The 15,850-nt window shown below is 53.4% G+C and overlaps 1 protein-coding gene across 4 annotated transcripts in view; it reads left to right on the top strand.

Moving 5' to 3' along the window:
- The window catches only part of TTC39A (tetratricopeptide repeat domain 39A), a 56,126-nt gene that overhangs the window by 24,504 nt on the left and 15,772 nt on the right, over positions 1-15,850 (top strand). For 3 of the 4 annotated variants that reach the window (XM_045799571.2, XM_045799572.2, XM_045799573.2), the window contains exons 3-12: positions 2,965-3,096; positions 3,974-4,050; positions 5,330-5,397; positions 7,128-7,192; positions 9,199-9,298; positions 10,589-10,654; positions 12,508-12,616; positions 13,133-13,200; positions 13,281-13,340; positions 14,228-14,389. In XM_045799571.2, coding sequence (XP_045655527.1) covers positions 2,965-3,096; positions 3,974-4,050; positions 5,330-5,397; positions 7,128-7,192; positions 9,199-9,298; positions 10,589-10,654; positions 12,508-12,616; positions 13,133-13,200; positions 13,281-13,340; positions 14,228-14,389 — 907 coding nt within the window. The remainder of the gene's footprint in view (positions 1-2,964; positions 3,097-3,973; positions 4,051-5,329; positions 5,398-7,127; positions 7,193-9,198; positions 9,299-10,588; positions 10,655-12,507; positions 12,617-13,132; positions 13,201-13,280; positions 13,341-14,227; positions 14,390-15,850) is intronic. The other variant, XM_087865867.1, reaches the window with a different exon arrangement.

The raw sequence follows: 15,850 nt of genomic DNA, 5'->3' as shown, positions 1-15,850 counted from the left end.
AGCATGAGCAGGGAGGAGCGGCAGAGGGAGAGGGAGAAGCAGACCCCCGCTTGAGCAGGGAGCCCAACAATGGGCTCAGTCCCAGAACCCCAGGATTCTGACCTGAGCTGAAGGCAGATGCTTAACTGACTGAGCCACCCAGGCACCCAAAGAAGATGGTTTCTTGAGATGGAATCCACTCCGGGTGAAGATGTTGTGAAGATTGTTGAAACGACAACGAAGAGTTTGCAATATTTCATGAACTTAGTTGATGAGGCAGCGGCAGAATTTGAGAAGTTTGACTCCAATTTTGGAAGAAGTTCTGTCAAACAGCATCACGTGCTACAGAGAAATCGTTTGTGAGAGCAAGAGTCCATCCGTGCAGCAAACTTCATTGTTGTCTTGTGTCAAGAAATTGCCACAGCTAACCCATCCTCCTGCAACCGCCACCCTGATCAGTCAGAAGCCATGGACATCGAGGCAAGATCCTTCACCAGCAAAAATATTACAGCTCACTGAAATGTCACATGACGGTTAGCATTTTGTAGCAATAAAGTATTTTTTAATTAAGGTATGTATTTTTTTAGACATAATGCTGTTACTCTGGACATAATGCTATTGCAGACTTAATTAAACTTCTGTGTGCATAGGGAAGCCAAAAATTCATTTGACCTGCTTCATTGCAATATTGACTTTATTGCAGTGTTCTGGAACCAAACCTGCAATATCTCCCATGTATGCCTGTACCACAAGTCTCAGTCCAGAACACAGTCGAGGGGCTCCCAGTGGTGGGCTGGGGAGAGCCAGGATTCCCAGCCGCAGGTGCACGTTCTGGCATTGGGCCTCAAACTAGAAATTCCACTTTGCCTGCCAGCTGCCCAGGCAGGGCTGTCCCTCCTGGGCCCAGCACCAGACTGGGTGGGTGGGGCTGAGTCTCCAGCCTCACGGGTGTGCGGAGAGGGTAGAGGGGGAGGGGCTTGATAACTGGAGAAGACTGGAGTGGGAGGGGATTATCTGGGGGGCAGGGAGTAGGTCTGAGTACTGCCAGGGAAACATCTCCTGAAGGAGAGAGTTTCTATCCAGTGACCCTTGACCCTGGCAGACACAGAAGGACTCACATTTATTGAGCATCGGCGATGTGGCCCTGGCCCGGGTGTGCTCTTTAAGCCTCCCAGAGTCCTAGGTGAGAAGGATTATTGTATCCATGTTACAGAGGAGAACCTTGAGGCTCAGAGAGCTTTAAGATTCACCAGGATCACACAGCTGGTCACTGGCAAAGCCAAGATTTCAACCTGTGTTTCAGGGACTCTGTAGCCTGAGTTCTGTCCCCACTTCAGGCTGTGGCCTCCTTTCCACAAGCCACTGCCCTCAGATTAAGCATTTCTAGCGAAGACCTGCGAGGTATCCTGACAGCTGCAGGGGCTGGTGAGGGGTGGATCACCCTTAGATTTCCTTTAAAAACCGCTGACTGACTCCCCAGGATAATATCCCGGGGGGGGGGGGTCACCAGGAAGTTAAAAAGCACTTAATTTACAAAGCGTTTTTGATTTTACAGAGAGTTTTATGAATGAGAAAGGCATGAAAATGGGTAAAGTCACATGATTTTACAATAGAACAGTCTATAAACCTTAGTCATCTCTTTCCCCTGAAGTTCCCAGCAGAAGCCCGGCACTGATAATTAATGAAGGGATGTAGCGAAGGGAGTGAAAATTGCCGTAGCACCTACTGTGTGCAAGCAAGAGTAATCCCCCGCCAGTCCCACAGGAACCTGGACGGGCCAGCGTTATTGTCCCCATTTTGCAGAAGTGTAAATCAAGGCCCAGACATATTGCGACTTCCCTAAGTGCATAGGGGGACCTACATTTTTCTTGTCCCTCCTTGCCTGCTTCTCTTTGCGTTTGTTAGACTAAATGCCATTCCCCCACCCCCCACCATATACTTTTCAGTTGAGAGGTCTGGGCCGTGGAGAAGCAGGATGGCAGGAGCAAAAGTTCCTGAGACTGGCTCACTAGGCCCTGTCGCACTGGTGCTGAGGACAGAGATGCGTTCCACACAAGCTCTGTCCTTGAGGTGCCCACAGTTAAGTCTGAGGAGAGAGCTAAGCCTCTGCTGATACAAATTCAGTATGACCTATGCCTTGTTATAGACACATGCTCCCTGAGGAGGGAGACCCGATGCCCATGGCCTTGGAGGCAGTTGAGGCCCTTGACAGATGAATCGGGGTGTGGGGGTGGGGAAAGGGCATTTCAGGTTGAGCGAACAGCATGTGCAAATGCCAAGAGGAGGGAAAGTGTAGGAATTTCTTGAGAGCACTCGTGTCTCAATGTGGCAAGGGGTATGGTCTTGAATGTGACCAGATCTTGGGGCAGAAGGGCCAGAGGGCTGGGCTGGAGAGGCGGGCAGGACCTGTGTTGTGTGGAGCCTTGGGCGCAAGCGTTATCCCATAGGACTTGAAAGCCACGGGAGGACTTCAGCAGATAGGGGCGTGGTCAGATGATAGGATAGGGAGAGGCAGGAGGGTATGCGGCCAGTGAGGCCCAGGGAACAAGGATGGGGCAAACCCCAGGGATAGGGCGGGGAAGGGGAGCTTGAGGGGAGAAGGGATTTGGGCTGTGCTCTGGGAGGTGGGGCAGAAGGCGAGAGGCAGGCCCTGGGCACTAGGGGCATGGCCTCAGGCCAACCTGTTGCTAAAGCCCTTCTTGAGTCCTCCCCACAGCCTTGCTGCTGCCATCCCTGCAGAATGGATGAGAAACTGAGGCTCAGAGTTGGAAAATCACTTGGTGCCACGCAGCAGGAAGGAGAGGAGCTGGGGTCTGAGGCCTTTTGTGCAGCAATGGAACGGTCAGACCTTGGAAGAGTCTCTTGCCCTCCCTGGATCCGTTTCCCCACCATGCTGGCTCGGAGAGGTCATGGTGGTGATCAGCACAGGCCGGCTACCTCTGCAGTTCCGGGAGTTGGTGCTCTCATGTCCCTTCTCTCTGGCAGAACCAAGGAGAGCATGTACCACTCGCTGACGTATGCCACCATCCTGGAGATGCAGGCCATGATGACTTTTGACCCTCAGGACATCCTGCTGGCTGGCAACATGATGAAGGAGGCACAGACGCTGTGTCAGAGGTCAGGGCCTTGGGGCGGGCAGGGATGAGGGGTGTTGAGGGCCATCCTTCTGCTACCTTGGCCTATCCCAATGCCTAAAATGCCACTATTAATGATGCTCCTTTTGGCTAAGAAGATGTGTCCCCAAGCCCTGTCAGCTCTGCTCAGGAGCTTTGTTGTCTGAGCCAGTCTCTAAGCAACTTCAGGGGCCAGGCCTAATTTCATGGAGACGAATTCTGGCTCTGTCACGTAATAACTCTTTGATCTTGGGCAAGTCTCTCTCTGGACTCAACTTTCTTCATATGGAAAATAGGTATAAAGATAGGGTCGTTGTGGGAACTGAATGAAGTTACTGGTCACAGGACTTGGGGCGTAATTTGTATTTGGTACACATACACTGCTTGAATGGATGAATGAATGAATGAACCCTCAGTGTTTGTACACAGGTAGTATTGTCTTTCACTGGGCACACACTCATGCTTGCCCTAGGCCAGCTGCTGTGCTGGGCACGGGTCACCCAGGGAGCGTCAGACCTGGCCCCCCGACACCCGAACTGGCTGGTCTGGGAGAAGCGCGGACGGTGACCTCCCAGCGTGCTGCAGGGAAGCTCCAGGGGCTGTGGGGGTCTTGCCAAAGGAGTAGGAAAGGTTTCCTGGAGGAGGTGATGCTGGAGCTGGGTCCTGAAGGGTGACGAGGATCGGCTGGGGCTGAAGAAGGAGGGGAGGAGCTCCAAGTAGGGGTTACAACAGAAGCAAGGGTGTGAGGAAGCCTGGACTCAAGAGAGTTGCCAGTTCAGTGTGGGTGGAGTCCCATGGGAAGGGTGGCAGATGCGTCTGAGCCCACCCGGGCCCCTTGCTCACCCTCACTGAATGACTTGAGGTCCCTCTTTCCTCTTCAGGCACCGGAAGAAGTCCTCTGTGACAGATTCCTTTAGTAGCCTGGTGCACCGCCCCACGATGGACCAGTTCACGGAAGGTGTGGCATCTGAATGTTCGTCCTCTCAACCCTGCTGACCCCAGGCCACCCTGTTCCGGGCCCAGGGAGGGGTGGGAAGGGGCACTTAACCTCCCAGTTTCACCAAAGGGGCTGGGCCCTGGCCTAGGTGCTGGGGCACAGATGGGTCAGACCTGGGGCCTTTGGAGAAGTTGCTCTCAGGTTGGGGGGGGGTTGGGGAGAGGGCTCACTTACCTGATGGCATGACCTGCTGTGGACCCAGAAGTTGGGGAAAGAAAATGCTATCACAAGGTCCATGCACTTTGCTCCTCGGGCCAGGATAGGCTTAGAACTGTGTGTGCAATTGGGTTTTCTGGCCTGATGACCACAGTGATATCCTGTGTCCCAGAGGGGAATGTGGTTTTGGAGGCTGGCCCACCAGGATGAGAAAGCCGAAAGCGGGGGAAGGGATGGTCTGGGCTGCCAGGGCCTGTGTGCCGTGACCACCTGTGGCAGGTCTGGCGGTAGCAGGGGCCAGCTGTGAGCAGTGGGGGGCTCTTCTATGCAGGAGCAAATGGCCTTCCCCACCCTCAAGAGCCCTTGAAGTTTCCAGCACAAAAGAATGAATATGACAATGCCACTCCCTCCTCCATGACTCCAGAGCTCCCTGATGCCCACAGGGCCAAGTCTGCAGTCCTCCAGCAGCGTTCAAGGCCCTTTGCAACCAGACCGCTGCCCCTCATCTTCACCTGTCCCCTAAGTCTCTCCCTACCTCACCCCATTTCAACCTTCTGTGCTTGGCGGTCCCCAGAGTTTTTGGTTCTCCCAGGCCTCTGCCTTGAAAGCTCTTCCTGCCTCATCCTTCCATTTCTTTTCAACTCAGGTGGCCAGACTCGAATGTCCTTTCTTCTGAAGTCTCCCCTGACTCCCTGGGCTTCTCCTTCCCTTATTCCTACAGCCTGTGGGCTTCCCTGATCAGGATCTTCTTTGTCCACTCAGCCCAGCACTTTCTCCTGGCCGGGCACTGCAGGGGGTTGGCGCACAGCACCTGCCCTGCTGCTTGGAGAACAAGAGAAGGGCCTGCTGACACTCTGGCTGGTGGGCTGGGGGAACCAGGTGGAAGGCAGGTGCGGGGAATGTGAGCTAATTCTGGACCATGGTGAAAGCTGTGAAGGAGCCGGACCCCTGCCTCCATGGGGGGAGGAGAAAGGTGCTGACTCGGGCTCCCTTTGCCTTCTGGGAAGTAGGGTGGGGAGGATTTGGCTCATGCTACCTGCCAAGAGTTCCAGAAGGCCTCAGGGCTTTGGTTTTCTCCCTACAGAGGAAATCCATGCTGAGGTCTGCTATGCAGAGTGTCTGCTGCAGAGAGCAGCTCTGACCTTCCTGCAGGTAGGAACCCTCTCCTTGTGCAAACGGCCTGGGGATTTCGGATCAGTCACCATCTCCAAGCCGGAAGTGGCTATAGCAGCCACAGCCAGCCTCCCTGTGGTTCAGGAGAGGACTGAGGCTCGGTGACCCCAGCACTCCCAGCCCCAGCCAGGCTCGCTGGCTGCGGTGATGGGCTTTCCCCCTCTCCACACCGAGCACACGTGTTCCCACCCACTACTAGGATGTGCTTCCACCTCATGACTGCTGTTTTCCTCCTAAGGGCCGTGTGGGGAGACAGGCATTCGCACAAAGCCTGCTTTACGCTTGATTCATTCAACAAGCAAGTTTGAATGGATTAAACTTGATTCTATGACATACCAGGCTTTGTATGAACATTAGAGCTATGTGGTTTTATAGATCTTACACCCAAAGCATGGTTGTTTTTATATAAATTTACATATACTATTAAATCTTCCCCTCACAGGCCTGCAAAGGGGAGGATTAGAGGGGAGGAGCCGCTTTCACAGGGTCATCTGATTAGCAACTGGCAGAGCTGGGATTTGAACACAGGTCTGGTCAGCTTGGAGCCTGTGCTCCTCACCACACAGTGGTAATTATGAGAGCCATCACCTCATGACTTCACCAGAAAGCCTGGGTTATGACATATAATCATCATGCGAATGTGGGGATTGGGGTAGAGAGACACATATGAATTTTATTATTGGGGTACTATTTATTTTTGTTAGCTATTGTTCTTTTTGTACCTCAGGTAATTAGAATGAGATTAATCCTAATTCCTCATTTAGATGACTGTTAATAATTTCATTGTGAGTGGCCTTTTATTTATTTGTGTATTCTGTTACACATGATAGATAAACGCCCATGAGCTCCCCCACCCAACCAGAGAACAGAACACAGCAAGTCTCCTGGCCCTCTGGGCTCCTCCCCACGGTGTCCCCTGCCTCCCCTCATGGGGAAACCACTGCCTAGTGTTTTGTGTATCATCTCCCACCTTATTTTTTAAAAATAGTTTTCTCAGCTTCCTATTCGTGTCTGAGCAGCATATTGTTCTGTTTTAGTTGGCTTCACGCTTCTTAAGCCCGCAAGCTGTGGGGGACTTGCTTCCTTTACCCAGCCTTATGTGGTTGTATAATATTCCCTTCTATGAATATAGCTGTCTGTTTGTCCATTCTGCTGCTGAAAGGCATTTGGGTTGTTTCTGGTTCCTGGCTGCTATAAACACCGGTGCTGTGAATATTCTTGAAGGTGACTTGCGCAGCCCCGCAGCCCACGTTCGTCCATTTCTCTTGGGCATACCCCCGGGAATGGAACTACAGGTGGGCCGTAGGTACTGGTGCTTTAAATTACAAATGTGGTAAATAGCTACTTGTTGCGAAAGACAGAAAAATGCAAAAAAAAAAAAAAGCATCCGTCTGGCTCTTCCTCCACCTGGAGGAGGCACTATCAAGCATGGGGAGTGCCTTCTCCAGGCCCTTCTGCAGGCACTTAGCATATGTAACTGTGAGGCTGTGGTTGAGCCCTGGGCATTTTGGAGGTCTTGTTTGGCAAGGAAATTCTCAAGTCCCAGGGTTAGGGAGGCCTGATTTGGCTAAGCTCTGACCCCATTCCCTAGGACTCCTTATAGAGCTGGGCCCAAGGCCGGGCAGGTTGGGCCCAGAGACTTGTGTGATCCCTCTCAAGCCTGCGGCCCCCCACCTAGGCCTGGCTCTTAGCATCTCTCCCTCCTGCAGGATGAGAACATGGTGAGCTTCATCAAGGGCGGCATCAAAGTTCGAAACAGCTACCAGACCTACAAGTGAGTGGGGCTGGGGGCGCCTGGGTCCACAGCGTCTATGACCCTGTGCCCCTCAGGCTGCTTTGTGGGAGGCAGAGAGCACTTGCTGGAGGCAGGAAGCCTAGAATGCCATGTGACCTCAGGCAGATGTCTGTACCCTCAGGACCTCAGATTTCCAGGATATTATTCCCCTGGTTTTTTGGGGCATATCTATTCCCCGAGTCTATGCCTCACCCGGAGCAGGGGAAAATCAGACAGGATCTGGACACACAGCTTGGTGTGGTAGGGGCTCGGAGGCAGACACAGGGACTTTCATTTTGAGAACAACAGCAGAACCCCTACACATCTGTTAAGGCCCAATCCAAATGCCACTTTCTGCACGGAGACTTCGTTGGACCCTCCGGTACACACTCACACCCTCCTGAGGGCCAGATCATTTCCATGCCATCTCAGCACTGGGCCAGCCATTGGCCTTGTTTAATGGATGAAAGAAATAAGACTCAGTCCAAACACTTCTACTCAACATGGCACCACAGTTCTTATCTACAATTCTAAAATCAAAAAAGCTTTGAAAGCCCAGTTTCTTCCCTTGAGTTTGGCATTAAAACTCATTTTCCATTAAAAGTTGACTTGAATTGACTTGAGACCATCTAACGTGACTGTTTTTTTTAACAATAATATTTTTTTGTTAGTCACCATACAGTACATCCCTAGTTTTTGATATAAAGTTCCATGATTCATTACTTGCGTATAACGTGACTGCTTCCCCACAGAGACAGTGCGAGTTCGATTTCAAGGTACTGCTGGGATATAATACACATACGGGCACTGCATGACTTTGTCGGTCCGTGCTGGAATTGTGTTCTGCCCCCTCCCGTCTCTTCACCAGCTGCCAGAGTGGTGTTTCCAAAGCACAAACCTTACCAGGTCACCCTCTACCAATTCCTGATGCTCCTCTTTCTCTTAGAATAAAGTCCCAGGTCATGCTGAGTCATTCCTGGGAGCTCTTCCTGCCATGCGAACAGTATCTTCCACCTCACTCTGCCTCAGACATTTGGGCCTTCCCTCAGTTCTTCAAACATGCCAAGCTCAGGCCTACTTCGGGACTTTTGGACATGGTGTCTCTCTGCTGGGAACACCCTCTTTCTGTGCCAGGCCAACCCTCCCCATCCCTAGGGTTTCAGCTCAAATGTCAGCTTCTCAGAGAGACCTTCCCTGAACCCCAGACTCGATCAGGCCCCGGGAGTCTTCTCCTTTGAGGCCCTCCTTACCCTCACAGTGACTTGATGGGGGTCTGTTCCCTAGAGTGGGAGAACTGTGAGGGCAGCCACTTGGTGGCTTTGCTTCTAGCTGTCCTCCAGTGCCTGGCACAGAGAGGCCTCAGTCAGTGTTTGCTGATTGAAAGCCTTCAAGGTGCTCATGGCCTGGGAAGGAGGTGGGCACATCTTTAAAGCCTCTGTCCTGCCCCAGGTGGGCTGGGATATGGACTCTGTTTGATTGATGACCAGGAAAAAGAAGGTTGGATTTCAACCAAGAGGCCCCACGTAGACTTCCTGAAGGAGGAGGGGGTGTTGGAGTTAGCCCAGTGGCTCTTCACTGGGACATTTGGCAATATTTGGAGACATTTTGGTTGTGACAACCTTGGGGGATGCTGCTAAACATCTTATAATACAGACAGCCCCCCACCTCCACTTGAATGGAGAATGTATCCAGCCTAAAATGTCAGTAGTGCTAAGGTTGAGAAACTGTTCTAGAGAGAATGCAGAGGATATGCAAATGCCTAGACACTGGACAAGGCAGGTGTGCTGAGGCTGACAAGGCTGACATTCTGGGGCAAGGAGTATGTTATTACGGAGATGGGGTTAGAAGTTCCTCAAATATCAGCTCTCTGGATTGCCAGAACTGTTATCAATCTACCACCAGGGAGTTCTGAGAACAGCTGGGAGTGGGGGGCAACCTTAGTCCCAGCTGGAATGGGACCTCGCGCCCACTATGTGGCTGAAACAAGACTTTGTCTCTCTCTACAGGGAGCTGGACAGCCTTGTGCAGTCGTCACAATACTGCAAGGGAGAGAACCACAGGCACTTTGAAGGAGGTGTGAAGCTCGGTGTGGGAGCCTTCAACCTGGTGAGTGGGAGTGCCCTACACCTGCTCTCTGCTGGCCTGTGGTGCTGGGCCCCATGCTGGCCCGGGGACCTAGCAATAAAGCAGACTTGTTGCCGGCCTGGGATGCTCAGAGCTGGGGTGGGGTGGGGGTGGGTGCTGGCACTGGCTTCAGAGTCCCTCTGTGCATTTCTTCCCAAGTCAGGTTGAAAGCTTGAAATGCACCATGACGGCAGTATTTATAGCACCAGAAAAAGACAAACACAATAAATCAGGGCCTTTTCTACCTTGGAGAGCTGATGGTTAAACATTGACCAGTAGCAGGGAGGGAGAAAGGCCTGGAAGCAGTGGGCAACGCACAGGAACAGAAAGCCAAGACCCCTGGGGGTGGCTGGGGAAGGTTTCATAGAGTGGGGAATATTTAAGCTGAATCTTGAAGGATCTGTAGGTGGGAAGGGTATTCAAGGCAGAAGGAACAGTGTGAGCTAGGTGGGGTGGCCCTGAAGCCTATTCTTGGGAGGAGGGGCTGCTCATCAACAAATTAGACTCCCGGCCCTGGGTGTCCAGAGACCTATCCAATAGTGCATGTGTGGCAGGGTGTGGCTCTCTCCCCTCTAAGCAAAGCCTGTTCCAAGAGCAGGCCTTGGGGCGGGGGTCCCTGCCCCACCCTGGGTTCCAGTTTCCTTGTGAGTAAAATGGGAACAGTGATCCGGGCCCATGTGCTAAGAAGTTCAAATGGCAGAGTTCATCAGATGGTTTGGCAGGTTATAGCCAGGCTGTCCTGGGTTTGAGAACTGGCTCCCCCTCTGATGAGCTGTGGGGCCATAGACATGTCCTGTCATCTGTGCCTCGGTTTTTCCATCTGTCAAAAGGGGCAGTGATCTTTTTTGGCAGGTGTGTTCTGAGGATGAAATGCAATGACAGAGCTCCTGGTGCGGAGCAGGGATTCAGTGTGACAGCAGCAGCTGTCGTGCGCGGGCCCTGTTATGTGCTTTACATGTGTTAGTTGGGTCCATCTTCACAGTACCCCAGGAGGTAGGGGCTATTACCGTTCCCAGATGAGGAAACTGAGGCATAGAGAGGCTGACCCAGTGGGCACGGCGAGATCGGATTTAGACACAGTTTGCTCCTAGTTGTCACACTGAAGTGCTTCTCTATCTGGGGAAGTTGGCTTTCTGAGAAACCTTGGGCCTCCTTGTGGGCATTCTGGAGCTAGGTCCTGCTCCCCAGGATTACCCGCAGGACTCTGGGGGTGTGGGGAATAGGAGGGACAGCTCCCAGCCCTCCACTGACCACCTGCCTCTGTTCCTGCAGACGCTGTCCATGCTTCCTACCAGGATCCTGCGGCTGCTGGAGTTTGTGGGGTTTTCAGGAAACAAGGTAACCACCTGCCTCCTGGGACTCCTGACTGGCTCAGCCAGACAGGGTGGGGCTGAGGGGCTGCAGGCCCTGTGTGCCAGTCCTGGCACAGCCCCCCTCAGTGTGTGGCCCTGGACAAGGCCCAAGCCTCCCTGAGCCTCAGTCTGCTCTCCAGTCAAATGGGGCCAGTGATCCCTGCCCAGCCCCACACAAGATGAAGAGGCTATAGGGTAAGGACAGGTGTGAAGGGCAGCTTCATGCAGTGGCCTGGAGTCATGTTCTCTGAGCCTTGCAAGTGTCCGGAACCTGGTCCTCCTCCCTTTGGCAGACCTTGAGCAAGTTCTTTCCCTCAGGACCATTTTCTTGTCTGGGAGATGCCTAAGAGATGCACTACCGTGCGTCAGGCCTTGAGGGCAGAAACCAGAGGACACAAACACCCAGAGACTTTGCTAAAGGCAGGAATCTGAGTACTAGGTAGCAAATTGGGGAGAGCTCCCTGGTGGAGGAGGCCCCTCATGATAGAAGGAACAGTGGCCTAGGAGTCAGAATCCTGGGGCAGTTCAGCCTCATCTCCTCCTCCTCTGGGCCTTTTTGGGTAAAACAAGGGGCTTTTTGTTTTAGACTGATCAGTATTTCTCAAGCTTGAACTTTCTCTGGCCTTTCCTGATACTTGCCACGTTTGCAGACCTCTATATTATTATTTATGTATTATTTTTCCCAAAAGTGGCTCATATTTTTTTACTTAAGTTTATCTAAAGGAAACACTACTACCTAGAAAACCCATGTTATTTGGCGCGATAAGAACGTCATCGTAACCGTAGATACCACGAGCAGCAAGCGACCTTGCGAAAGCAGGCTGTTTGACGCACCGAGGCTGTTTTCCTGTGGCAAGAGGTGTTCAGCGTGACAGTGGTGTTGAACACACACCAGCACAGGCCTGAGGCTTTCTCCTGGACACCATCAGGGCAGACAGAGGACTGAGAAGGGAAGACCCTCACTTGTGCCTCATGTCTGTCTGGAGACCTGTCCGTGGCCCAGGTCCGGGGAAACACCAGCTAGAGGCTCCGAAAGTCCCCTTTAGTTTTGTTTTCTTAAGAAGGCCCTTGAGTCCTGAGAAGGATTTCAGGACGATAACAGGAGGGAAGAACATGAGAAAGGCCAGGAGGTGGGATGGTGTGGCCTGCCTGGCTAGGAGGAGAGGGTGGCAAAGTCAAAGAGGGAGAGCCCTCAGACACCAGCTCTGGCCTTGTCTTTATCCTGAAGGCAAGGAAGCTCTGGAGTGTTTGAGGCAGAGGTGAGGTAGGTCAGATTTGTAGATTAGAAAGAACAAGAATACCCTGGAGGACAGACAGGGGCAGAGACTGCAGGCAGGGATACAAGTGGAGTCTGACCTCTCCTCCTCCCCAGCCAAGCTCTAGAGCCTTCTCCTCCAGGAAGCCTTCCCAGACTGCAGTCCTCGTGGTCCCATCTGTGCTCTGAGCCTATGGTTAGGATTATCTGCCTCAAGTGGAGTCTGGCCTCTCCTCCTCTCCGACCAGACTCGGGGCTGCTCAGGGCCTCAGTGCTCACCATGGGGGCCAGCAGGTGAATAAAGGCAGGAATGGGGACAGGGCTGTGGAGGAAGTGGTGGACACCAGGACCCAAGCCTCGACCCTGGCCTTGGCAGCAGTGTCGTCTGCCCCCAGGAAGGTGGCTGAGGCACCAAGAGGGGCGGCCTGGCTCAGGGTGGCCCAGCCAGGGAGCCGCTGACCTGGTCGGCAGGGTTCCAGACGTGGCGTCCAGAGCTCTCCTGGCCCTGCTCCAGCAGCACAGCCCTCACAGCTGTCCCCCCACCCCCCGGGTCTGGCCTCAGCCTATTGGTCTCTTTCTCCCAGGACTACGGGCTGCTGCAGCTGGAGGAGGGCGCATCGGGGCACAGCTTCCGCGCTGTGCTCTGTGTCATGCTGCTGCTCTGCTACCACACCTTCCTCACCTTTGTGCTCGGTAGGAGCGCCCTCTGGGCGACAGCTGGGGCATCTGGGGTTTGGCTCTAAGGACAGGGGGCTAGAGGGCAAGGAGCTGCGACCCTGCTTGCCCACAGGACCGGGGGGTGGGCGCTGAAACTGGAATCAGCAGAGCTGCGCCAGCTGTCTTGGGGCCTGGCCTGCTGACCACTCACCTCCTCAGAGTGTGACCTGGCTCCAGCCTCAGTTTTCTCATCTGTGAAATGGGGATGGTCATGCCTACCCAGTAGAGGGTGTGAGGACACCGTAGGCAGGCCCTTGGGGGTCTGGGTACCACCCTGGTGGGCAGGGCTCTTGGTTACTGAGCCTTGTGGTGCGCCGGGCTGATATCAGCACCATCTTATTTAACCCTCACATCACTCTGGAGGTAGAAGAATTATTATTATCCCCATTTCACAGAGAGGGAAGAAGAGGCCCCAAGAAGCCCCTGGTAGATTGCTGGGGGGATTCCAAGAGCCAGTGGTGGTGATACGTGTTGTCGCCTCACCTCCTTCAGGTACCGGGAATGTCAACATCGAGGAAGCAGAGAAGCTCTTGAAGCCCTACCTGAAGCGATATCCTAAGGTGAGCCCCCCTTCCTGATGGAATACCCCCAGCCCATGTGCCCTGTGCGCCCACACAGACCCACATGCGTGTCATTGCAGGGTGCCATCTTCCTGTTCTTCGCGGGGCGGATTGAAGCCATTAAGGGCAATGTTGACACAGTGAGTAATGGGGGTCCGAGCCAGTGCTGGTGACCCCTTGCAGTCCCCAGACCGGTGGGCAGACTGGGAGGAGGGCTCCAAGAGAGAACCAACAAGAGACCAGGGGCAGGGAGAAGCCATTCGGAATGGAGCAGTCTGGGAAGATGAGGGAGGAGGTGGCGTTTGCGGTGAGTAAGATCTGACAGGAAGGTGCAGGACTGCCATATTCCTGCACAGGGACGTCCCTCAGACACAGGGTGGGGGGGGGTTTGTAAGCCCCACTTGTTCAGGGCATGGTGACAGGCACTGTGAATGGAGCAGCGGTGCCAGGCTGTGACGTGGGCACCTTGATGACCTGGCGAAGGAGTCTGAACTCCATAGATGGGAGGGAGCCATCGAAGGGGTTCGAGAGGGGAGGTTACACGGGTCTGGCAGAATCCCCAGGAGGGACTGTACAATATAGAGTTCTGGGGTCTCCAGCTGGCCTTGGCTGTGATTCCTCAAGAAGCAAGACAGATGCCCTGGGTCCAGGTCTTTTCATGGGAGCTACTGGAAACTTTGGAGTTTGCTCTGAGGCAAAGACATTGTATCACTTTCATATTAATACTTTCCATTGCCTCCTATCCTTTCATTATAGCTCGATCCCATCCTTTCATTTTGTGCCAAAAGACTAGAGTCCCAGGGAGGGGCAGTCACTGGGCCCAAGGTCGTCCTATATATGTAAGTGAGGCTTAGTGGGTAGAACCAGGCCTGGAGCCCAGAACTCCCATCTCCCCAGCGCTGCTGCCTGCCTTCCCTCCCTGAGCCTGGCAGAGGGCTGGCCCACTGTGCGCTGGAGGAAGCTGGGCCTGCTATGGAGTGGGGCAGGGTGGTGGGGCCATGAGGCTGACAGCAGGTGCCCGCCGCAGGCCATCCAGCGGTTCGAGGAGTGCTGTGAGGCCCAGCAGCACTGGAAGCAGTTCCACCACATGTGCTACTGGGAGCTGATGTGGTGCTTCACCTACAAGGGCCAGTGGAAGATGGCCTACTTCTATGCCGACCTGCTCAGCAAGGAGAACTCCTGGTCCAAGGTGGGCTGACACTAGGTGCTGGGGCCAACCCAGCCTGGCTGTGAACCCCCAGACCCAGGGCCAAACCCTTAACTGAAAACAGATGTCTCAGCTGGCATTTAAATAGAACCATAAGTTCTAAGAGTACTCAGGGTTGGTGGAAACTAAAGACCGTGAGGAGCAGATAAAGTTTAGAACTACAGTGTCAGTCAAGATTTTTAGTCACAAAGGACAGAAGCACGGCTCAACTGTCTCGGTGAATGCTGTCTGATAGAACATTCTGTTATGGTGGAGGTAGCCCCCAGCTACAGCAGCTCATTGAGCACCTGCAGTGTGTTAGTGCAACTGGGAAACTGGGTGCTTTCAAATTTTATTTAATTTTAATTCAAATTTAAAAAGTCACATGGGGTTAGTGGCCACTGTATATGGACTATGCAGGTGGAAAACACAAAGGATTCTTTGGTTCATAGAACTGAAAATTCTAGGCACAACTGATTTCAGGTAGGGCTGGATCCAGGAATTCAAATCATGTCATCTGGGCTTGGCATTTTTCCATCTGTGGAAAATGGATGCTCTGCTCTATGACATCTTTGCTGTGCGGGCGGGTTTTCTCCATGTGACAGGGTGGCCATGGATTGCCTGCCCCTAACTCACATCTTCCCTTTGGTTTCAACCACAGTCTCATAGTTGAGGCTCACTGGTCTGGCGTAGATCACGTCAGTGCTTGGAAACAGGGGTGGGAAGATTCCTCATGGATCAAGAGTAGGAGAGGGGTGTTCTCCAGAAAAAAAAATGAGGTGATGTCCCCAGAAGAAGTGTTGGTTGGTGGGGGGAGGCATTAAAGAGATGCCATGAAAGCAAAATAAAGCACAGCAGAAGCCCACAATAGGTGAAAATTTATAACATTATGGTAAGTGGTAAAATAAGTATTAGCCATTATCAGGGAACCTTGATCTAAAGTGACCCAGAAGCCTTCCTGTGGAGGGAGGCAGGCAGCCGTGTTCACAAACACAGGGAACAAGAGGCCTGGGGTGGCTGCGCAGCTGCTGGGAGGAGCAGAGGGAGGGCCAGGCCTCCTAGGTGTCAGGAAGTCTGGCTGTGAGTCAGCGCCATCTCCAGCTCACTGTGTGACTTTGAGGTGGTCAGCGCCCCCCCCCCACCCCCCGCAATGCTTTCCTCAGAAGTTTCCTGTGACAGTGGGGGTTGTAGCACCTCGAATTCTGAGGCCTCATTCATTGCTGATCTGCAGCACTTGGCCACCAGAATCCCCCAACTTCCAGCTCTAGGGACTTCGCGTGTGGCCATTACTGTAGGCGTCAGCCCCTCCGCTCAGCATCCCTCTCTGCCTGGACCGTGCCAAGTCGTGCGCGTGGAGCCCTCGCATTTCCCCCGGTGCTTGCAGCTGAGGTGGCCACACACAAAGTGGTGACAGCGGTGTGCTGAGCGCCGTAGCGGGGGGAATCTAAGGGGAGCTCAGAGGCA

Source organism: Ursus americanus, chromosome 12, assembly GCF_024610735.1.
Source record: "Ursus americanus isolate L20-20 chromosome 12, mUrsAme1.1.p, whole genome shotgun sequence".
In the NCBI taxonomy this organism is placed as follows: domain Eukaryota; kingdom Metazoa; phylum Chordata; class Mammalia; order Carnivora; family Ursidae; genus Ursus; species Ursus americanus.
Note: the sequence above shows the minus strand (reverse complement) of the source record. Positions and strands in the feature narration are given on the sequence as shown.